This window comes from Eriocheir sinensis, chromosome 5, assembly GCF_024679095.1.
Source record: "Eriocheir sinensis breed Jianghai 21 chromosome 5, ASM2467909v1, whole genome shotgun sequence".
NCBI lineage: Eukaryota > Metazoa > Arthropoda > Malacostraca > Decapoda > Varunidae > Eriocheir > Eriocheir sinensis.
In genome coordinates, this window is record NC_066513.1 from 9,289,106 (window position 1) to 9,314,105 (window position 25,000).

Here is a 25,000-nt window from a genome sequence, read left to right on the forward strand (position 1 = left end):
ATGGAAGGGAAGGGTAACACATAGGGAATGGGAAGAGAAGGGAAGAAAATGGAAGGGAAGGGAAGGAGAGGAAATGGAAGGGAAGGGTAACAGAAAGGGAATGGGAAGAGAAGGGAAGGATATGGAAGGGAAGGGAAGGGAAAGGATGGGAAGGGAAGGAGAGGAAATGGAAGGGAAGGGTAACAGAAAGGGAATGGGAAGAGAAGGGAAGGATATGGAAGGGAAGGGAAGGGAAGGGAAAGGATGGGAAGGGAAGGAGAGGAAATGGAAGGGAAGGGTAACAGAAAGGGAATGGGAAGAGAAGGGAAGGATATGGAAGGGAAGGGAAGGGAAAGGATGGGAAGGGAAGGAGAGGAAATGGAAGGGAAGGGTAACAGAAAGGGAATGGGAAGAGAAGGAAGGATATGGAGGGAAGGGAAGGGAAGGGACGGGAAGGGAAGGGATGGGAAAGGAAAGGGATGGGAAGAGAAGAGAAAGGTAAGAGGCAGGAAGGGGAAGAGGGATTTTAGGAGTACTTAAGCACTGTAGAAAAAAAAAAAGGATGATTTCAGGCACTACTTAAGTCATTGTGGATGTGAATGTGTAAGTAGAGTCTTTTACAGCAGTAATGAGACCACTGGGGCCATCTGGCTGCTGGGGTGGGAAGGAGAGAGGCTTGAGGGGTTACTTAGCGTTAGGGATGTTCAAGTGTAGGGAGTGACAGTCTTTTCCAAGTGTAGCCAAAGTTGTTCCTGGAAAAAGAAGAAAAGGAGGAAGAAGAAAAGGAAGAAGAAACAAAAACTATAAAAAAAGACCACGAATAATAGTAAGAAGAAAAAATAGAAAGGAAAAGCAGAATAAGAAGAAAAATGAAGAAGAAAACATGAAGAAAAAAAGAAGACAAAAGCAGAAAAAAAATGAAGAAGAAAACATGAAGAAAAAAAGACAAAAGCAGAAAAAAATGAAGAAAAAACATGAAGAGAAAAGAAGAAATGATAAAAAAAAAGAAATAAATGAAAAAAAACTAGGGAAAAATCAGGAAAAAACTTCCTGTGCTTGTACCCGGAAGCGAGACCCTGGCCAAAGGTGTTCCTGGGAAGTGACAACAGACAGAAGAAGGAAGAAGGAAGAGGAAGGAAGAAGTAAGAGGAAGGAAGAAGGAAGAAGTAAGAGGAAGGAAGAAGAAGAAGAAGAGGAAAAGGAAGAAAACTGATGCCTTCTCGAGCACCTTGACACTTCATGGCAGGAGGTGAGTACTGTGGGAAAACATGACGTTATACAGAAGGTGACACTCATGAAGACTGGGAGGAGGGAATGTACCACAGGGGAGACTGGAAGACTTTTGGCACTCCCATTCTGAAGAAGTTTAACTCGTGGGAAGGAAGAAAGGACTGTGATGAAGACTGGGAGATAATGTACCACAGGGGAGACTGGAAGACTTTTGGCACTCCCATTCTGAAGAAGTTTAACTCGTGGGAAGGAGGAAAGGACTGTGATGAAGACTGGGAGATAATGTACCACAGGGGAGACTGGAAGACTTTTGGCACTCCCATTCTGAAGAAGTTTAACTCGTGGGAAGGAAGAAAGGACTGTGATGAAGACTGGGAGGAGGGAATGTACCACAGGGGAGACTGGAAGACTTTTGGCACTCCCATTCTGAAGAAGTTTAACTCGTGGGAAGGAAGAAAGGACTGTGATGAAGACTGGGAGGAGATAATGTACCACAGGGGAGACTGGAAGACTTTTGGCACTCCCATTCTGAAGAAGTTTAACTCATGGGAAGGAGGAAAGGACTGTGATGAAGACTGGGAGGAGATAATGTACCACAGGGGAGACTGGAAGACTTTTGGCACTCCCATTCTGAAGAAGTTTAACTCGTGGGAAGGAAGAAAGGACTGTGAGTTTTCAGACTAGGAGATGCCAAGAGGGTATCAACTTTAATAGTTCAAGAGGTCTTTTAGTAACAGTACTTAAGTGCTAGAATACCAGAAATCAAGTTGTTCAAGAAATGGAAGAATTAGATACACTACAACTCTTGAATTAGAGAGTTGGAGGCCACCGGGATGAGCTTGTGTTGAAGATCTTGAGCAGTAAGTATGGAAACACTCATAACAAAGGAAGGGAAGCAGCACCAGAGCTTGAAGGCACTCATTCAGAAGCTACAGGACATGTTGTGGGACCGTATACTCTGGCAAGGCTTCCACAATGTTTCATCACGTAAGATTCTTACCTCTAACACTTTGACCGTCACGTTGTTGTCAGTCTTGATAAACCCTCGGCCGTCTTGGCTCTCTGTGCCTCGGTCAGAGCCTGGCCACTCTCTTTTCTTTTGGCCTTGTCCTCCTGCAGCCTCCAGGAGTGCCCCAAGCATCTGGTCTAGCGCCGTCATCTCCTTGTTGTTGATCTTCAGCTGCCGGAAACACAGAGCCATTAGAGTTTAAGCCTGTATATTTAAAGTTGTCATAACCACTGATGCAAGCATGATATAAGAGTGGAGGAATGAGACGTAGGCTGTCAGTGTTGGCTGTGAAGAAAGTGGCGTGCCATCTTGGAGTACTCCCCCAGCACACAGGTACTCTATGGGTGACTTTATAACCCACAGGCCACACCTTTCCCTGCAGGTGGAGTGGCCGGCTGCTGCTGTCCAGGACACTGCTGTGCTTACCCAGAGTGCTCCAGATAGTCCCTGGCCCCTTACTGAGAGAGTTTTGGTGCTCTGGGTTTGTACAGAACTTGCCCTTACTTTAAAAAAATCACCTTCATAAACAGATTGCTACACTCATACTTCTTATTTATGGCCACAGGGGAGATCAACTTCAGGAGGTAAGGTAAGGTAAGGTAAGGCAAGGTAAGGTTAGTTAAGGAATGGAGGTTGAGAATGCTTGATAAGGTAGAGTAAAGTGAGGAAGGGTTGATTTAGGTGAGGTAAGGTAAGGTATGGTATGGTATTGCAGGGTAGGGTACGGTAAGGTAAGGTAAGGTAAGGTTAGTTAAGGTAAGGAATGGAGGTTGAGAATGCTTGATAAGGTAGAGTAAGGTAAGGAAGGGTTGATTTAGGTGAGGTAAGGTAAGGTATGGTATGGTATTGCAGGGTAGGGTAAGGTAAGGGAAAGTAAGGTAATGTGACATACAGGAAGGTATGGTAAGGTAAGGTAAGGTAAGGTAGGGCAAGGTAAGGTAAGGTAAGGTAAGCCAAAGCAAGGTCAGGTCAGGTAAGGTAAGGTATGGAAAAACTAAGGAAAGTTAAGGTGTGGTAAGGCAAAGTTAGATAATGTAAACCAATATAAAATTAGAAGCAGGGTAAGGTAAGGTAAGGTAAGGAAAGGGCAAGGTAAGGTAAGGTAAGGACAGCTACGGTAACGTAAGGTAAGGTAAGGTAGGTAAGGTAAGGTAGGTAAGGTAAGGTAGGTAAGGTAAGGTATGGTAAGGTAAGGTAAGGTAAGGTATGGTAAGGTAAGGTAAGGTAAGGTAAGGTATGGTAAGGTAAGGTAAGGTAAAGCAAGGCAGGGTCAGGTCAGGTAAGGTAAGGTATGGAAAAACTAAGGAAAGTTAAGGTGTGGTAAGGCAAAGTTAGATAATGTAAACCAATATAAAATTAGAAGTAAGGGTAAGGTAAAAGGTAAGGTAAGTAAGGCAGGGTCAGGTCAGGTAAGGTAAGGTATGGAAAAACTAAGGAAAGTTAAGGTGTGGCAAGGCAAAGTTAGATAATAAGAACATAAGAACATAAGAACGCAGGAGTCTGCAAGAGGCCGGTAGGCCTGTACGAGGCAGCTCCTTTGACCCTAAGCTCCCGTGTATCTAACCCCACCTAATATCGCTGTCCATGAATTTATCTAGTCTATTTTTGAATGTGACAATTGTATTGGCACTCACCACATGACTGCTAAGCCTATTCCACTCATCCACCACCCTGTTAGTAAACCAATTTTGCCTATGTCCCTGTTGAATCTGAATTTATCCAGTTTAAACCTGTTACTTCGTGTCCTACCGGTTCTCTTACCAACAAAACCTTATGAATGTCTCCCTTATTAAAGCCCTTCATCCATTTATAAACCTCGATCATGTCTCCACGCACCCTTTGCCTTTCTAGAGAATGCAAGTTTAACTGTTTGAGTCTTTCCTCGTATGGCAAGTTTCTCAGCCCCTGAATCATCTTAGTCATCCTCCTCTGCACTGATTCTAACATTTTGATATCCATTCTATAGTAGGGTGACCAGAACTGAACCGCATAGTCAAGATGAGGTCTAACTAATGCTAAATATAGTTTGAGGAAGACTTCGGGGCTTCTGTTGCTTACGCTCCTTGAAATAAATCCCAGTACCCTATTAGCTCGATTTCTAGCTTGAATGCATTGTGCCCTTGGACGGAGATCAGAGCTCACTAAGACCCCTAAATCCCTCTCGCACCCAGACCTACTTATGAGAGTGTCATTTAAGCAATAGTTGTGTGAGGGGTTGTTCCTACCTACACTCAGAATACTGCACTTCCCTACATTGAACTCCATCTGCCATTTATCCGCCCAGTCATATAATCTGTTGAGTTCACCTTGGAGAATACTAGCGTCCTGATCCGACTCAATTACTCTACCGATCTTGGTATCATCTGCAAATTTACTAACATCACTACTAATTCCTGTAATGTAAATCAATATAAAATTAGAAGTAGGGCAAGGTAAGGTAAGGTAAGGTAGGGTATGGTAAGGTAAGGTAAGGTAAGGTAAGGTAAGGTAAGGTAAGGTAAGGTAAGGTAATTTATGGTTGGGCCAAAGAAGGAGATCAGTCAGGTATTTAGGAGTGGTATTTTTAGTCCATGGTTGAGGAGAAGGGTTAAAGGGTTAAACTGAATAACCCCACTTTGTTGTGTAGAAAGTCTCATTAGTAAGGAAGCATAGATGAGTTTTCTGAGTCAAGATGCGTAGCGATTGGGTTTTGTTAAATTATGTTAGGTTAAATTCAGGGTATCTTCAAACACATGATAGCCAGCACCTTATGGTATAAATCAACAAAGAATGATCCCCCTTTGTTTTATAGAAAGTCTCATTAGTAAGGAAGCATAGATGAGTTTTCTGAGTCAAGACCTATATAGTGACTGGGTTTTGTTAAGTTAGGTTAAATTCAGGATATCTTTCAACACATGATGGCCAGCACCCTATGGTATAAATCAACAAGGAATGACCTCACTTTGTTGTATAGAAAGTTGGTCTCTCTCTCTCTCTCTCTCTCTCTCTCTCTCTCTCTCTCTCTCTCTCTCTCTCTCTCTCTCTTTTTCCTATTAATTTTTCTTCCATTTTTCCGTCATTATTTTACTTTTATTTTTATTCTCTTAATCGTTCCTCTCTTCCATGCTGCTCTCTTTTCCTCCTCATCTCCTCTTCTCTCACTGTCACCCCCCACCCCACCCCGGTCACCTGATGTACAGGAAGCCGTGCAGTGCTATGGTTATTGTTCATTGGCACAACTCCATGAGGCCTCAACACAAACACTCATATGAACTTAAGAAGAAAACACCACAGAGTGTGAAGTGGGCAGAAAAGAAATACTTCAGTGGAACCTTTACCCAATTGGCTCCTAAATGTTGTTCTTAAAGTGAACTGTTTGTAAAGTGAAGCCAACTTTCCCATGACACACAATGTGATACAAGCCTGACCCCAAATGAAGGCTTCTCTACCAGTGTCTGGGATTTTCTTGGCCAAATCCTCATGCCAATGTCTGGCTTGTCATAGCCTCAGAAACACTGCCACTGGCAAACTGCTTTCATCTTTTTTACAGCAAGGGACAAAAACAACAACAACAAGCCCGCTAGACGCTGCTCCAACAAAAGAGAGGCCAAAAGAAATATCAATCTCAGGAGGAGAGGTGTCCTGGTACTCTCCTTGTGAAAGAGGCCAAGGAAAGATGTTCAGGAATTCACCAGCACAAGGATGAAAGAATAAAGATCCTGGTTAACTCTTGCATAAGGGGTTTGGACAACACAAGGATGAAAGAATGAAGATGCTGGTTAACTCTTGCATAAGGGGTTTGGACTGTATAGGGATGAGCTAGAGTATAAAGTGATGTGCAGCAAGGGAGGAAAGAGGAGAGAAGTAAGGGATAGGAAGAAGGAGTAAAAATAAAGAGAGAGAAGTCACGGCGGCTTACTGACAGAACCAAAAGATAAAAAGCACAAATGTGGGCGTTCACAGATTCCTGAGGCTGTTACCGATTAGCTTGTTCCTGAACCCAGGCCGAGAGAGAAAACTGGAGCATTGTTCATTATGTTTGTGATCCAATTTGTTCAAAAAGACTGTTCAATACCCAAGGTTTGTCTGTAAGTACAGTAACACCTTGGTTTTCAAGTGCCCTACACATAAGTGTTTTGATTTACTAGCAAAAAAAGATCACAAACAATGGCTTGCTTTAGGAGTGGTGACCTGGTTTAGGAGCATCCTGTTTGTACGAGTGGAGGACACGTTCCCTTTGTTCACCGCAGGACCAGAGCGGAAAACAATGGGAGCGGGGTCTCAGTCCACATTGTACGCTCACAGAGGCTGCACCTGCATGCTCAGGCCTGCTCACGTTTGTGCTCTAGGGTGTGATCTTTGGGTTTTCAGCAGAACAGTCTGCGTTTGTTTTGATTTAAGAGTCAAATTCCGGAAGGAATTAAGCTCGTACACCAAGGCATGACTGTACCAAATTCAGTCTTGGAGGCGGTGGCTGGGTGGAGAGTGTGTGGGCACAGTGTGCTGGATGACCTGGGATCAAGTTCCCTCCCCCCCTACAAGCTGACACTGTTCAGTCATTGCACAAGACTACCCGCATGCTGTCCTGGTGCCCGCCTGTCAACCCAGACTATGGGGACACTCTCCCAAGAGGATCAAGTGGAGCTCCTCCAGGGGGACAGTATGGGCCAGGCAAGATGGCACCACTATAAAACACTTGCCAGCACCACTAACAGGCTGGGGCCAGCCAACAGGCCCCATCATGAAAGCCCACCAGCACTATGGACCAAACAAAAATATACAAATAAATAGCCTGCCCTTACCTAACAACCTAAAACACTAAATATTAACTAATCTAACCTGACCTGTGTGTTATGCCTTGATAGCAAGTTGGAAAGTTTGGTAGTCGGCGTTCATTTTCCTGTTTCACTTTTTATTCTTAACTTTATTGACAGGAAGAATTTTGATGCTCTTCTCCCTCGTGTTCACTTCCCCATCTTCCCTCTCCCTTCTCTCCTTTTTCCCATTTTCTCTTTTCACTCTGCCACCTATCTTTATCATTTTTATTCCTTTATCTCCCTTCCTCCTCCAGCTCTATTTTTGTCTCCTTTCCTCCAGATGTCCTTGCCTTCCCTGGCTTTCATTACATTTTCCTGTCTTTCTCCTGCCTCCTTCCACCTTCGTGCGGGTGGCGGCCAGGTTTCACCCGCGCCGTCTGAAAGGATACGCGGGAAGGCCCGCGTCCGCGTTATAAGCGCGGACACGGGTCTCGCCAGCAAGTGTGAGAGGCCTTACCCTTCTCACCAGAAGGAGCTTCTTATTTAGATTAATTTTAACCCCATATATACACTCCAAAAAGTATTTATAATGCTGACAGTGATATATAAAGATTAGGTTAAGTTAGTTTGGTTAGGTTAGTTTGGTTAGATTAGGTTAGTTTAGCTAGTTTAGGTTAGGTTAGGAAATTAGTTAGCTAGGCTAACATGTTTGTTGACTTTTTAATAAGGAAAGTGAGGAAGCTATCCGGAACTTCAAAGCCGACGGTTACTGTGGACCCGCTTTGGAAACTCCAGTCCCTGAAATTAAGTTAACAGGCTTTCAACAAGTGGATGTGGCTGTGGTGAAAACTATCATACACAGGTGAACCTGACGTACTGTGATGGTGATTCCTTGCCGATAAGTGACATCATTAAGAGTGGAAACTTTAGTGATTTCTTAAATATTATGACTGTGATGGTTAACACTAGTATTGAAAACAAGACTTTCCCTGAGAGTGAGAAAGCGGCGATCGTGAAACCTATCGTTAAAGGTAAACTGGACCCACAGTGTTTAGTTCCTCTAGACCAGTATCCAACTTGACGTTTCTATCTAAGATACTTGAAAATGTGATCTTAAATCAGCTAATGGAGCATCTGCTAGTGGTGCAGGCTTTACCGGATAATGAATCTGCCTACAAGAGGCTTTACTCAACTGAAACTACTCTCTGTTTGGTGGTAAACAACTTGCTTGTGCTTATGGATGAAGGGAAGTGTGGTGTTCTGATTTTGTTAGACTTGAGTGCTGCGTTTGACACGGTGGAGCACAGTCTATTGCTTCGGGATTGCAAGATTATTGGAATTGAGGGTGGCGCGCTGGATTATCTGAGGAGTTACCTTGAGAACAGAACTTACTGTGTGCAAATAGGTAAATTGTTCTCCACTCATAAACTTTTGCAAAGAGTAGTCCCCGAGAGAAGTGTACTGGGTCCAATTTTATTGTGTTTATACTATTGGTTTTTCACATTTGCTAAGAAGGCATGAAGTTGACTTTAAACTGTATGCTGATGATACACAGTTCTATTTGTCGCTGAGTGACGTGGAAAACACTGAAGATAAGCTGAGCAGAATTATGGATGATGTCGGGAAATGGATGAATTCTAAGCAACTGAAGCTGAATGAGGATAAAACTGAATGCTTGATTGTGGGGAAGAACAAGGATCTCAGGAGGCTAGATGTTTCCACTCTTCGGATAAAAGATGACACTAGGACTGTAAAAAAGTCAGTCAAAGATTTAGGTGTGATACTTGACTGCACTCTATCATTCAAAGAACAGATCAGTCAGGTGGTGAGAACGGCAGGCTACCATCTCAGAAATATTGCATTTGTCAAGAAATACCTGGATGATAAGACCATGAAGATGCTTATATATATATATATATATATATATAATCATGTAAATAGAAAGCTGGATTATTGTAACTCACTTTATTATGGCCTTCATAAATATCTGCTGAAGAAACTACAACTTGTTATGAACAGAGCTGCAAGGCTAACAAAGGGTCTGGTGAGAGAATAACACCTGCACTCACAGACTTGCATTGGCTGTCCATTAAGGCAAGGCTAACAAAGGGTCTGCCCCCCCGTGAGAGAATAACACCTGCACTCACAGACTTGCATTGGCTGTCCATTAAGGCAAGGCTAACAAAGGGTCTGCCCCCCCGTGAGAGAATAACACCTGCACTTACAGACTTGCATTGGCTGCCCATTAAGGCAAGGCTAATAAAGGGTCTGCCCCCCCGTGAGAGAATAACACCTGCACTCACAGACTTGCATTGGTTACATATCAAGGCACGCATAGTCTACAAAATATTTGTCTTGACTTATCAAGCAATGACACTTGGTAAACCTGGATATTTGAGAAATATACTACAGGATTTTCATTTGGACACCACCATGTCACTGAGACACAGTGCAGAACAGTATAGACTCTATGAGCCCAGGGTCAACCTGGAACTGGGTTTCAGAGCATTTGAGAAGAGTGACCCGCGGCTCTTGGATCAGTTATGTGTAAGCATGGTGGTGCAGAGAGAGTGACAAGAGAAAGGGCATTGCAAGGAAGAAGGGTGGTAGGGTCTTTGAGACAAATCATGAATGGCAGAAGTGTGAGCATGGAGGTAAAGAGGGATTTGAGAAATACAATAATAGTACCAACCCTCACATATGCAAGTGAAACGAGGGCCTGCAATGAAAGTCAGAGGTCTAGAGTGCAGGCAGTGGAAATGAGTTATTTGAGAAGTGCTTGTGGTGTGAGTAGAATGGATGGAATGAGTAATGAAAGTGTGTACGAGCGTTTTGGAATGTGTCACGGGGGTGAAGGGAAGAAGCGTGGAGTGGTGGAAGAAGTGAAGCGACAGACTTTAAAGTGGTTTGGCCACATGGAGCGAATGAATTAGAGTAAGATGACCAGAAGGATGTATGTGAGTGAGATAGAGGGAGGGAATGCTAGAGGATGACCTCCAGTGAAATGGAGGGATAGCGTGCAAGAGTACGTTAGGGAGAGGGGGAAAGATCTTTGAGAAACTTTGAGCAGGCACGGAGGGAGTGTCTGGATAGAGATAGATGGAAACTGTAATGTGTGATGACTCTCATACTGGAGTGTCTGTGGGTTGTGTAAGGTTGTGTGTGGCGTCACTGGCACACTACAACGCAGCAGTGACTGGCAACAAAACACCAGCAACCAAATATTACAAAAAATACCACACAAATGACAGGACTCCCATGAGCTGCACACTGTTCACTGACTGACAAAGACACCCACCTGTGTGCTGGATGATGGAGGCGTGGTTGGGGGAGTTGCTGCGCTCACCCTTGTCAAAGTTCTTCAGCTCCAAGTGGCCGTGATGGATCCACAGGTCTGGAGGCTGGACGCCAGGCTTGTTGCTCTCACTGCAGCTGCCGCCAACACTGCAAGGAAGTGATGCATCTTACTAGCTGCTAAATACTACTGAGTGCTGCTGCTGTACCTCGCAGGGCTGTCCAGAGGGAGATGGAAGGGCACATGCAATCTTCAAAACAGGATGGATGTTAAAGGTATGAGGTTTGAGTTCAACAAAGCATATTTGAATTCATTTAAAGAAATAGCTCCCAGCCAGCACACTGCAAGCAATCACAAGTTAGAAACACGTGTTAGCTGCTCCACCAAGAGACACAGATATCACAAACAGAGGTCACTTGTTACCCTGCAACTATGTATAGCACAAAATGAAAGTCCATCTTGAACATTTCCTATGAACAAGTTTACCTTTTTTTTTCTTTCTCTAATCTTGGCAAACTTAAGTCTTTGTGGACTATGCCCTGCAGCCTTGTTCTCCATATTACAAAGTGAATAAAAAGTTCCTGCAGTCAGTGTAAAGGATTGCTGAAATGAGTCATGGGATGAAACACACCAACAAGAAACTGTCCTGCCACCTTACACAATGCTTGGCCTGGGCTCCGCCTTGACCCGTGGCAGTACAGTGTGGTGGCCAAGAAGGCCCCAGCTGGTCATGGCTCCTGCCACGCCAGCGATCACCAGCACAATCAGGCCTCTCGCTCCACACACCAGCCTGGGGCTCACCGATGCTCTTGTCAACAGCTGGAACACAGGAGCAGATGTATAATATATTTAACATTGGCTTAATCAATCAGTCAATCAATGGGGGCCTCTGCCAGCCTGCCTCACCCAAACTATGACACCATTCTTGGGGGTTCCTCTGTGCAGGTCCCCATGCAGGCACCTTCCCCATACCATGTACCTCCCAGCAGGATCCATCAACCTGCTCTAACCCAACTTTCTGGGCACACTCTTTACTAAGGATTGTCTCTTACATAAACAACCTGGTAAGCAGGGTTTACCCACATGCCCACAGAGCCAGAGGTGGCATTCACAGAGCATGCAGGTAATGGGCCTCAAGTCAGCCTCAGGGAGGGAGTGCTCCATGATGAGGGACAGTGTGGTGGGACACAACATGTGCATAACTGGGAGAACAGTGACTGATGCACCACAGCAATGACGGCTCCCTAAGACTAACACTTCCTTACCTGGAAGTCGTGAAGCTTTCCACGGAGGAGAATGGACCAAAACCTTTGACATTGTGAGAGTGCATCTTGTGCAAATACTTCCTTGAAGGCGTCAGTCCATGGACGGTGAGGGTGAGCCAGTCCCCCGTCACTTCCCCCATCACCCAGTCACCGACAGTTTGGTCCGTGGTGAGGAATATCACGTAGCCTGGAACAAACAAAATTACTCCCTCAATAATCTTTTTTTAACCGTGTACCAGTGACAGGCAAAATTTGTGGCTTTACCGTGTAGCAGCGACGGGCCTAAATAGATGATGCATAAACTGATCACAAATGCATTGATATATATTATAAAATGGTTTGCCTGAGTGATGATTCTCTCTCTCTCTCTCTTTTTTACGTCGCGGCCTATTGCGCCGGTAGGCTTCTTCCCGGTGGGTCCTGATGGTCGGCCCAAGGCAGTGCTTAGAGTGGCCTTTCAGAAACATGATCCCTGCAGCTACTGGGTTAAGTGCTGCCCATAGCTCCAGTAGGCTCTTTGGAGGGGCCTCTTGGATGACCCCAGCCCGGTAGTGGCTCAGGCAAATTGTATTTATAGTGGCTGACAGGATGTATGGTTCTTGCTTCCTGCCTGGCCCACGCTGCCCACCACCATGACCTAAGTCACTGTTTATTTACTATATATCCAGGTCTTTTCCACGTCAGTGAAGGTGTGTTCCCTTAACTATGTAGTCTAGTACATCACTGTGGTTTGGCACACTGACTCTTTTTTATTTTTATATAATTTGAAGATGCCATCCTGGTAACCCATCAGCTCACCTGTGATCCTCCCATTGTTCCGCTGCAGCGGCTGCCGGGTGAAGGTGGTGGTGGACGGCTGCCGGGTGAAGGTGGTGGTGGATGGCTGGCCAGGGAGGGCTAGGACGGCCGGGCCACCAGCAGGGTGTTGGAGGCCACCAGGCTATAGGGCAGTGGTATTCATTGCGCGGCTCGCGAGCCGCTGGCGGCTCGCAATGACTCAATTCACGGCTCTCGAAAAATATATAAATTAATTAATAAAAAAAATACATAGAAAAATAATTTAATAATTTATCAAGAAAGATATATATTTTCATGAGGTGAGATGGAAGACAAAGTCACAGTAAGCGATAACATTCTAACATAGAAATCATACGTGTCTACTACGGAAAACTGATCAGCATATATCTATATCTATATATATATATATATATATATATATATATATATATATATATATATATATATATATATATATATATATATATATATATATATATCCTGGTGAGTGATTCAAAAGTTTCCATAGGTTACTTTAAGTTTAAGTTTAGGCCTGTAAGTCTGAGCACAGTCAAGGATCCAGATACATACTTGTTCAGTACTTGTTTGTAGTTGGTACAGGAGCAGGTTTAGGACAGATAGAGTTGCCTGAAGTTGTCATTTTCATGACAGAATATTATATTATTACCATACAGAAGAATATCTACTTCTATTCTGTTACAGTTTGGTTGCAAACCTTGGTTGCTATTATGATACATTGCCAGCCAAGTTAGTAAAGACTAAAGGAGGCTGATTTTTTACCTAGTAAAAAACATGTCAAGTTGGCAACATTAGCGCAGGAGGATATAATAATGTAGGAATCTTTTTTTTATACTTTGAAGAGAATAAATGAATCATTGCACATGAATAGGTTGTTTTACTTTATCATCTTTGGAGCACATCATTTAACCTATGGAATACTTTTACTCAGAAAAAATACAAATAAAATCAATGATTTAATCATTTGATTAAATCAATTTGATTAAATCATTGCCAACCCTGCTGTGCTGTTTCTAATACCATTATGTAAGGTTCATTTTTAAGTATTTGCAAAAGGTCAATGAAAAAATCAATATCTCAAACACTAATAATAGCTCACCCTATGAGTCATAATTTCTCTGTGCCTCATCACAGCAAGGATTCAGCTGTGCAGGATTTCCTTGAGAAGTGTTGCAGGACTGAGTGAATATTTACTGAAAGAAGAACGAAGGCTTCCAGCACTGTGGTCTCACCCTGATGGTCTTCACAGCAAACTCACACACTGTTGATGGCTTGAGGCTGTCAATGAGGCAGGTCACATCCGTGGCGTTGACGTAGCGGCTGGAGGATGAGGACGAGAAGGTGGTGCAGCTGTTGTACTGCAGGAGTCAAAGGTCAGTATTAACAGGGAGTCAGGTACAAGGACGGAGGAAAACATAAGAAAGGTCACTGGATGAAGGACTGGCTTGTGAAATGAGACATGAATGACAGGAGGATAGGAAGGGTGTGAGGGAGTGCTTGCAGGAAAAAGAGGATGTGTAAGTGAAGGATAAGGATGTATGAGGGAGGATATGAGGTGTATAAGGGACTGTTTGCAGGAAAAAGAGGATGCATGAGTTATGGATAAGGATGTGTGAGGTGGACGTGAGGTGAATAAGGGAGTTTGCTGGGACGACAGTATGAGTAAGTAATGGATAAGGATATAGAGACGAAGATATGAGGTGAATGAGGGGCTGTTTGTAGGAGTGAGAAGGATGCAAGTTACGAATAAGGATCTGGAGAGGTGGATATGAGGTGAATAAGGGAGTGTGTGCAGGGAAACAAGAATGTGTAAGTGGTGAATAAGTTCCTTGACAAATGACTAACTTTTCCGCTGCTGTGTTGATGCAAGTGGCAAGTCTGTGACACAGTGCACAAAGAACATGAGATAAAACATATATTTTCCAGCTGATGACTGCCCTCCCTGAAGCAGCCCAGCAACACTACCTAAAACTGACCTCTTTTGACCTCCCATTCTTCATGCTTGTGTTTGGAACGGCATCTAGTGGCCTTTTAATTGTTGTTTAATTTGTTTACCTTGAGTTGCCTCCCTTGAAAAAAAAAAAATAATAATAATAATAAATAAATAAATAAATCACCTGGTTCTGGCTCAGCATGGTGTCCGCCCACTGCAGCACCACGGTGAAGGGCGTCAGCACCACGGCCTTCACCCACACCGCCGGGTCCAGCGTGGGTGCCACCACCTCCTCCTCCTCTGGCTGGGTGTGGACTTGCTGGTACACCGGTTGCCCGTCACCCACGTTGTTGAAGGCTCGCAGGCTTATCACAAACTCCATGTTGGGTTCTGAGGAGATGGAGAACTTGTTATGGACCTAATCGTAACAATACAACAATTTTTTCACGACCCTTAACCCGTCCGCTGCGATTGGCACGGATTTTGCCTTCACTGGTAGCCTGGTAACATAGTCCCAGGTCTTTCTCTCGCTGTCTGTGGTGGATAGTGGAGTGTTTCCCATGTGGTATTGGTGTGCTGGATATCCCCTCCCAAAGTGCAGGACTACACTTTTCTTCACTGAACTGTAGCCACGGACACTTTTTGTTCCATTCCTGTAGCTTGGCGAGGTCTGCTGCTAGGAAATCCGCAGTCAAGGGGTTAAACTGGGCAGAACAGATAACAAATAAGATAGACTAACAGACAACAGGTAGAAAGACAGATAACAGGCCACGGATAACCAATGAATAACCTGACTAACATTATGACCACCCAGGAAATATCTGAGAGTTCAGGGCAGACAGAGGAATGAGCCTGAACGATGATGAGTCTGAAAATGGCAACTCAGAATACCACCTCCTTTCCCTCAATAATTGCTCTCATGGTCCAGGGTCTTCACAATATGGAGAGCTAACTTTATGATGGTGTGTAAATACTTTTCTGTGTGTGTGTGTGTGTGTGTGTGTGTGTGAAATGTTAACAGACTCAATAAATGTTTAACTATGATCTACTTAGCAAGATCTCTACCTTCACTTTACTTTGCTTAAATGAAAACTTGTTATGGACTCCATCATCATTTTTTTTTGGGGGGGGTGAATGTAATGTTAACTCCAGACTCAATAAATGGTTAACTATGATATCATTTAACCCATTGACTGTGGATTTCCTACCAGAAGACCTCACCAAGCTATAGAAATGGATCAAAATGTTTCTACTAAAATTCAGTGAAGAAAAATGTAAAGTCCTGGGCCGGTATCCACGAAAGTGTCTTAGGCCGATGCCGTCGTCCATAGCAAAATAAAATGGCGGCTATCGTGCCTAACTTGCCTGACGTCGTACATAAAATTTTTCGACGGCCCTAACATCGTGCTTAGCGGTAAAACAGGCTGGACCCTGTCTTACCAGCCCTTAAGGACGATGGATTTGAACGTAAACAATCAAGATGGCAGCGCCACAAGAGCAACAACCACATCAGCCAGGGAATAATTACCTAAGAAAGGACGTTCTAAATGAACTTAATGATGCTGAGCTCATCAAGAGGTACAGGTTAGACCGGGAAGGTATATTATTTGTTACCAACCTTGTAAGGGCAGCGCTGAAGAGTGATACCAACAGGTCTAACCCGCTCACCCCGGAGTTGAAGGTTCTCATAACCTTAAGATATCTTGCTACTGGCAAAATGCAACAATGTAGCAGTGATGACCTTGGCCCCTCACAGTCCAGCATCAGCAGAGCCATCAGTAAAACTATAGACGCCCTTGCAGATGTTAATGTCCTCAAGAGGTTCATAACTTTTCCTGTCACCCAAGACAGCGCTGACCGAAAGAAAGCAGAATTCTTTGCTATAGCCAATTTCCCTAACATCGTAGGTGCCATTGATGGCACACACATCCGAATTGTGGCACCGAGGATCAAGAAGAAGTGTATGTGAACCGGAAGGGTATCACAGCATGAATGTCCAAGTTGTATTTGATGCCAATTATCGAATATTGGACATTCTTGCCAAGTGGCCAGGGTCAGTGCATGATGCACGTATCTTGAACAGCAGTGGATTGTCAAGATTGTTTGACGGAGGATATGTGCCAGCAGGAAGTCACTTGCTTGGAGACAGTGGGTACCCCTGCAAGACATGGCTCCTTAAACATTATATGCGTCCACTGCCTGGACCTCAGTCACGATATAATAGGTAAATACATTGTCTTATTATTATTATTATTATTATTATTATTGATAGCAGTAGCAGCAGCAGCTGTGGTATTAGTTTTAGTAGGTGACATTATTAGTAGTAGTTAGGTTAAGTTGTGTTAGGTTGGATTAAGTTTCATTTCGGAAAGATAGTATTGGGCTTGGTAACATAAGTTATATATATATGTATATATATATATATATATATATATATATATATATATATATATATATATATATATATATATATATATATATATATATATATATATATATATATAACATGCACTAAAACATTTAAATATTTTTCTGGCAGGAGGTGAAATCAAGGTTACTTTGGTTTAGGACTTTGATATAACGTTTATAAGTAGTTTAGTCAGTGAGACTGGTAAGAACTAACACTGGGAATGGGGTGTATTTAGTACTAAATCTGACTCAACGCCCTATGCATTAAAAACCTTAACCTGTGCTCAAAGTTAAATTACTATTTGCCTGAGAATCGGCCACTGAGAGTTGAGTCCCAAATTTTGTCCTGTATATTTTTTGCTGAAACTTTGATAACCACTAACTCATCATATGAAGTGTAGACTAACTCAACAAGATTACCACTAGGACAACAACGTACAACAATTAATTACAATTAATTACCATTGTTATTCATCCAGGTCTCACAAAATTACACGCAGTATTGTTGAACGTGGAATTGGACAACTCAAACGCCGATTTCATGTTTTGCATGGTGAGGTACGATTGAGGCCCCCCCTCAAGGTGTGCAAAATCATTCATGTGTGTGGAATGCTGCACAATATTTGCAAGGATAGGAATCTTCCTCTTCCTCTGGATGACGAGCAACCAATGGGTGCAGAGGCACAAGTCCCAGTGCCATTAAATGATGCTGCAGAAGAACCTGCCAATGCGCCCGGTGGTCACCGTAATGAGGGTCGTGCCTATCGGGATGCATTCTGCACCTTGCATTTCAGGTAAGTTGAATCTTTGCAAGAGAAACTGGTATTATGTTCTAATTTAATTAATTACTTATTGGAAGATCACTAATGAGATGAAGGTGGTAGTGGGGAGTGGGACGGATGGGTGAACAGGTGAGAGATGGAAAAATAGATATGATCGATAAAAATAGATAAATAATTATACTTGCTTCACATTGATTTTATACATTTCTCTTAATGTCATCATTTCTCTTCTCAGCAATGAGGACTGATGGAACGTCCTCCAACAGGGCCTCGGCCCTCGTGTACCTACCTTGGTAATGTTTCCTACCTTTTAATGCATTATGATAAATTTAAATTCCCATTAGCATAGTCTCTCATCTCCTAACCACAATTTCTGATGACCTTCTTATGATTGTTTTCTAAAAAGGAGACTAGAAAGCTTCACCATAGTATATCTTTCCACAGTCAAAATTCTAATTGTATAGTCAGAAACTATGCAAAAAAAAGCAGTGTCAGTATAAGTACAAATTACAATACATATGAGAACTAAGCTTATAATAGTTTAATAATGTTAGAAATAACAGAAGTAGTATTTGGTTGTATGTTTAATTATTTTCTAGTTTAAATTTATAGTATTTAGCTTTAAGCCTCATGGCCTCAATTTTCTCCTTGGCAGCCTGTTCCTTGGCCCGCATAGCTGCCTCCTTGGCCCTCGCAGCGGACTCCTTGGCCCTCGCAGTGGACTCCTTGGCCCTCGCAGCGGACTCCTTGGCCCTCGCAGCGGACTCCTGTGCTCGGGCAGCTGCCTCTTGGGCCCGTGCAGCGGATGCCACTGCCTGAGCAGCTGCCTTGTGTTCCTGGGCAGCAGACTCCACTGCCCTTACAGCTCCCATTTGTCCCGTGGTGGGATCTTCTGAGGGGGTGGATGAAGGGGGAAGCGCTTCTTCTGCAGATGCATCAACATATATTACAGTTGGTGCATCTGCAGATTCGTGGCTATTGAAACTGACCAACGGATCTGCTGTTGCTCCTCCTGCAGCAGGTCTCACGTCCTTTCTGCAAGCAATGGATTTAATCATTACATGGTGTACAAGCTTGGAAGATGCAAGGACACACCTGCCAGCATAGTGAAATCACTCCTAGAATAGTATACTACATTATATAATCTATACACTATATTACCTTACATGAACACAATCTATCTTATATTCTTTACTAATTTTTGCTGTGCCTTTGGCGGCCTTGTAAAAAAATTTCAATTAATGAATGATATAAACAACTGACTGACAGTAATTTCCTTTCTTTTTATTGAATGAAGCCTTAATCACAATGAATAGAAATATGAATATGGAAGTAATATTTTACCCAAAATGGTTATTTTAATAACATTGCTTTGATTGAAAAATAAGCATAAATTAGAATCTATGTTCTAGTATTTGGGGTAAAATTAAGAGGTTCAGAGAAATTAGGGAGTTGAGCAAAGAGGGTAAAGCTGCAGAATTTGAGTATAGAATGAAGGGAAGAAAGAGACAAAGAGGTAGGTGTCGTTGAGGTGGAGTGGAGTCAGTTTAAGGAAGCGGTAAAGGGTAGAGCAGGGGAGTGATTCATATAAAATGAACACAGGAAATAAATAACTACTCACATGTCAGCACGCAGGACATCCATCAGATCATCGACTTGAGGCTCACCCATTATTGTTTTGCTGTCTGGTCCCAGAATATCCTCAATTAGTTCGTCAATGGGATCCAGTGGAGGGGGAGGAGGACCACCACCTAAAAAACACATGGTAATGTATACTGCATTTCTCTGAATACAAAGGTTGTAGAGGGACAGGTACGTCCTGAAAATCTATAGTTTTCAGCTGAGATAAAAAATGTAATAAGTTAATGGATGAATGAGAAAAAAATGCAATTCCGTGAACTCAGTTAATTTCTCGATATGGAGGTGTACCATTTTAAGTTCGGTCTGTTAAGTGTATAACACCGTTAGATAAGATTTAAACAAAAATTAGAAAATTAACTCACCTGTCCTATTCCGTTCCTCACGGAATCGCTGGATTTTTGCCGAGACCGGAATTTATGAAGAACCAGCGTTTCTTCACTTCAGCCGAGGTCCTAGTTGTTGAATGAGTTATTCAACTCCTCGGCTATTTGTTCCATATCTCATGTTTCTTCCTGTTAGAAACTCCGGCATCTTGAAGCTGGACTTCAAGGTTTGTACCTCATCCATGTACATATCTGCCAGGCGGAAAGTTTCTTTCTCCCCAGTTTGCCTTCCTATTCCGTTTACTGGGAGTGGCTTCCATCGTTGGACAACTGCAAGGATTTAAATATTCATAAAATTTGTACAGAGTGGAAGAAATTAGAGCCAAATTAAGGCGCTGTAGCTCTGTTGAACCTTTACTATATATATATATATATATATATATATATATATATATATATATATATATATATATATATATATATATATATATATATATATATATATATATATATATATATATATATATATATATATATATATATATATATATATATATATATATATATATATATATATATATATATATAATTAAAGATAGCCAGAATGAGCAGATCCACATGATGATGTAGGTTAGATGGATTACAGTAATTTCGCCCACATGTCAGTTTGCCCAAAAAAAGGTAAGTCATTTCACCCACACTCATGAGTTCTTTTGCCTGCAAGTAGTATTGAGTACATAAATCATGTGGTAAAACGTTATTTGATTTATAAAAGTAAAACATATTGCAGCGAATACTCTTAAGAAATGCATGTCACTATAGGTTAGGTTAGGCTAAGGTCTAGGTTAGGTTAGTTAGGTTAAGTATCATTTGCACATATGTTAAATTTAACCAATGGTAAATATTAACATATACATCATATGTGCAGATAGCAATAGAAGCACTAATGGTTGTACTGTTATGCACACAACACAGAAATGTGACTGTTGTCTTGTGCAACGACTTAGAAACAGCACCCTAGGGAATTTCCCAAGAGTGTTATTTCTGTTAAATACAACCATTTGTGCATTTCTTATTGCTAAATATCACCTTCTTTAAGTATTGTAGCTAAACTCAAACCCCATCTTCAACCTCACAATCACGCACTCGTAACCGTTGGTAGCCCGCTGAACACGTGGAGTCATTTGCACAAAAAAGGGTATAGAAGAAGTGTCTGAAAAACATGTCTTATTTCAAGTGGTGCACTTCTTTTTCGTCTTAGGGCATATTACCGTAACTTAACAAAAACCAAAGGAATTAATCGAGAAAGGGTGAAGTGACTCAACCGAGTGGGCAAACTGACTCCACCATGTGAACGAATTGACTAACTTATACTGGAATGATCTTTTCAAGTTTTCCTATAAAATACCATTAAGCAATATTTTTAATACCTTCAAGCCTTACCTGGTATTGTAGGACAGGAGGAGATCTGGTAGAGTTGGAACACACAACGCCGAAGGCAGGTTGTACAGGGTGACTGAGCTGGTGACTGTTTGTTTACACAAATTCTCGTTTCCAACGGGAATGTATTTTAATATTTTTCTTTTCCAAGAAATACTGTCATTCACTCCGTGTTATTTGGTCAAAAATTGTATTGTAAAATTATTAAAATAAAAAACAAAGAAAATGTAAGTATAACTATGTTTTATTTAACATGATTCATGTCGAAATTTTGCTCGCTGTGCGTTCTAGCGAGACGAGCGACATCAACAGAGAATGGTCTAAGCACGATAAGTTACAACGGCCCTAACTCGTTGACCATAAGCTATGTATGATTTTGTGCTTAAGTAGCATCGGCCTTAGACACTTTCGTGGATATGGGCCCTGAACGATGATGAGTCTGAAAATGGCAACTCAGAATACCACCTCCTTTCCCTCAATAATTGCTCTCATGGTCCAGGGTCTTCACAATATGGAGAGCTAACTTTATGATGGTGTGTAAATACATTTCTGTGTGTGTTTGTGTGTGTGTGTGTGTGTGTGTGTGTGTGTGTGTGTGTGTGTGTGTGTGTGTGTGTGTGTGTGTGTGTGAAATGTTAACAGACTCAATAAATGTTTAACTATAGATCTACTAGCTCCATCACTAAATACTTTTTTTTTATGAAAAAATGAAAACTTATTTACATCATCAATCATTTTTTGGGGTAACGGAAATTTAACTCAATATTAATCACAGAACTCTATGAATAGTTATTTCACCATTCATTTAACCTCAAGACTGTGAAGACTACCGAAGACCTTCAGTCCTGCACCTTGGGAGGGGATATCCAGCACACCAATACCACATGGGAAACACTCCACTGTCCACCAGAGAGGCAGAGAAAGGTTACCAGACTAACAGTGAGGGCAAATCCATGCCAATCGCATTTGACGGGCTAACAAAATCTTTACCTTCTCTTGGCTCAACACAAATGTAGAAGTGGCTAATTCAAAATCCCTGTCTTGTGGAGAATCACACTGCAGGTCTGCATACTACTTGGCCAGAAAATGGAGAATTAGCCACAAATGATCATCTTACACACCCAGCTTATCAATGATGTAACCGTGCTGCTTGCTGTCCACGATCTTAGAGTAGATGTCCGCCACGCCTCAGTCCCAGGCAATGGTGTAGCCGCACAGCACATTGTGCTGTGGGGCTGCCAACACACCCTGATGTGGTCAGTCAGCGCCATGGCTGTAATGGACCACAAGACACTGCAGATAACACAGTGACTCCACCATCATGATCACTATGTAGGTTTTATCATGGCTTCCAAACATGAATATTTTGTACCATGAAAACAAAATTATACAAATGTATTGTACCTGTAAGTTATCCTAAATTCTAAACACAACACATATATATATTAGGTTTATACTGTTTGTTGGGAATTAAGAATGTAAGTGATGGATAAGGAGGTAGGAGGTAGGAGGGACAATTTGAAGGGGACAGAGGATGTAAATCACAACACTGAGGGAAACACTCACCCTTCAGACCAACTGGCTTGTCTGGGACCCTGTTTTCATGGAGGTCATTGGTGAGGTCCCCGCCAGGGTGGACTGAGTGTATGGGCAGTGCCGATGACCGTGAGTGCTGCAAGATGGAAATGGAAAATGAAAATGAGGAGCTGTTAGCATATTCTCAACATGGAAAAATTCCACTTGCATTAAAATTTACTCTGTTGAAATGAAATGGGAAAAGTATATTTGTCCCCTTGAATGTGCATTTCCTAGCAGAAGACCTCATCAAGCTACAGGAGTGGAACAAAAAGTGGCTGCTACAATTCAATGAAGAAAATGTAGTCCTGCACCTTGGGAGAGGATATCCAGCACACCAATACCACATGGGAAACACTCCACTATCCACCACAGAGACAGAGAAAGACATGAAACTATATATATGATACTAGGCTAACAGTGAAATCCAAACCCGTGCCAACCGCAGCGGACGGGTTAACCCAAACTACCGGCCCCGTCCACGGACCCCCATAGGGCACGGAGGGTAGACGACCGGGGCTTACATGTCAACGCCTACACGCCCCGCCACGGCACCGCTACAAGGCCGGGAGCACGAGGATAACAAGGGGGGCACGTGGATAGCAGGGATAACAAGGGAAGCACGGAGCACAGCATCCCTTCCCCTCTCCCACCACGCGAGGTAAACAAACACTGAACAGCTGATGGCTGGGATTATTGTACAGCGTTGCCAGATTGTCGTACTCAGTTTCTCATGTTTCCCAATTTCCATCCCCAAAACTGTTTCCTGGGTCACAATAACGATATTTATTTGTAGTTATTGTTGAAATGGTTTATTATTCATGTTTCCTGGTGATATTTATGCGGGAGAAGCTGGTAAAAGTAATGCTCCGAGTACGACAATCTGGAAACGATGCTGGGATAACTTGCCTTCATCATCTCGCCCTCGTGCATGTACCGGTTTTTGACGCTTAGCCATTGCCAAAACACATCAGGAATCAACGGTTTTAGTGATAACTATATCTGAGTCTCGTTATTGGGCGCCAGAGACAGGTTTTGGGTGGGAGATCGGCAAATATAACAGGCTGACTGTAACGAGCTGGCAACTTCACGCCCGTGTGACTCGCCAGCGATACGAAATTGTCGTACTTGGAACATTATATTATATTATAGTTGTCTATCTATGATGTGTAAATTTATCTATAATTCATTTGTATTCGTCTAGTTGCTAAACTCGTGTGCTCCAGTTAAACTGTTAATTGACTCTCCTTGCTGACAGCACCCCGGTAAATATAAGTGCTGCCTTCCACTGACACTATTTTTCAAGCACCTTCCTCACCACAAAACTGTTCTTGTTTCCTCTAATGACTGACTCACTGACTGACTGATTAACTGACTGACTGACTGGTTGACTAATTGACTGACTGACTGCCTGACCGCATGATATACTGACTGACTATATAGCTGGTTAACTGACTGACTGAATGAATGATGGATTGACTGTCTGACGGACTGACCGATTGCCTGGCAGACAAACTGGTTGACTGACTGACTGACTGAATGATGGATTGACTGTCTGACAGACTGACCGATTGCCTGACAGACAAACTGGTTGACTGACTGACTGAATGAATGATGGATTGACTGTCTGACAGACTGACCGATTGCCTGACAGACAAACTGGTTGACTGACTGACTGAATGAATGATGGATTGACTGTCTGACGGACTGACCGATTGCCTGACAGACAAACTGGTTGACTGACTGACTGAATGATTGAATGAGATTGATCGACTGATAGAAGGTTTACGAGTGGTGGAGCGCCGAGGTGAGTTTCGACAGGGGATGCTTGCAGCCTGTGTCGATCTCAGGAAGGCGTTTGATTCAGTGCATCGATCGTGAGGCACTCTGGGATCTTCTGCGACTCCGTGGGATTCCTGCGAGGACTATTGGTTTGCTGACTGGCCTGTATTCTGGGACAGAGAGTGCTGTGAAGTGTGTGTGTGTGTGTGGGGGGGGGGGGGGGCCTGTCCAGCTTCTTTCCCGTGAATGCGGGAGTGAGGCAGGGCTGTGACCTTGCCCCAGCGCTTTTCAACACTTGTATGGACTGGGTACTGGGCAGAGTTGTGGACCTGCGGAGCATCCATTGGCAATACCAGGGTCCTTGTTCTTGCCGATGATGCAGTAATCCTGGCGGAGTCGCTGGAGGTTCTGGTGATGGCTCTCGAGGCACTGCACGAGGCGGCGAAGCCCTTGGGACTCCAGGTCTCCTGGGCCAAGACCAAGGTACAGGTGTTTGGAGGCTTGTTGGATGACACAGTACAGTCTGTTCATGCGTGTGGCGAGCACGTTGAAATCTCGGAAAGTTTCACGTATCTTGGTAGCGTAGTTCATAACAACGGTGAGTCTGGCCAGGAAGTCTTACGGTGGATTGGTCTGGCCCACGGTGCTATGGACTCGCTCAACACGAGTATATGGCGTTGTCGATACCTGTGCAGGTGGACAAAGACGCGGATCTTCAATTCCCGTGTGCTCCCTGTCTTACTCCATGGTTGTGAGACATGGACGCTAAACGGGGACTTGGAGAG

General features: G+C 43.0%; 2 protein-coding genes across 4 annotated transcripts in view; one reads left to right on the top strand and one right to left on the bottom strand.

Annotated features, from left to right (window-relative positions):
- The window catches only part of LOC126984156 (neogenin-like), a 36,532-nt gene extending 13,448 nt beyond the window's left edge, over positions 1 to 23,084 (bottom strand). The window contains exons 1-8 of one of the 3 annotated variants that reach the window (XM_050837554.1): positions 22,958 to 23,084; positions 22,425 to 22,530; positions 21,980 to 22,131; positions 14,448 to 14,653; positions 13,430 to 13,688; positions 12,313 to 12,454; positions 11,515 to 11,701; positions 10,253 to 10,398 (exon numbers count right to left, since the gene is read on the bottom strand). In XM_050837554.1, the coding sequence (XP_050693511.1) occupies positions 10,253 to 10,398; positions 11,515 to 11,701; positions 12,313 to 12,454; positions 13,430 to 13,459 (505 nt within the window). In that variant the 5' untranslated portion in view covers positions 13,460 to 13,688; positions 14,448 to 14,653; positions 21,980 to 22,131; positions 22,425 to 22,530; positions 22,958 to 23,084. Of the gene's footprint in view, positions 1 to 10,252; positions 10,399 to 11,514; positions 11,702 to 12,312; positions 12,525 to 12,795; positions 13,689 to 14,447; positions 14,654 to 21,979; positions 22,132 to 22,424; positions 22,531 to 22,957 lie in introns of those variants that run through there. The other 2 variants (XM_050837574.1, XM_050837565.1) reach the window with 2 other exon arrangements.
- LOC126984169 (uncharacterized) lies at positions 16,775 to 18,665 on the top strand. The gene is made up of 3 exons (XM_050837586.1): positions 16,775 to 17,466; positions 17,690 to 17,747; positions 18,110 to 18,665. Exons 1-3 carry the CDS (start codon positions 17,376 to 17,378, stop codon positions 18,348 to 18,350), a joined length of 390 nt encoding a protein of 129 aa, XP_050693543.1. The 5' UTR covers positions 16,775 to 17,375; the 3' UTR covers positions 18,351 to 18,665.
- Positions 23,085 to 25,000: the final 1,916 nt, after the last annotated feature.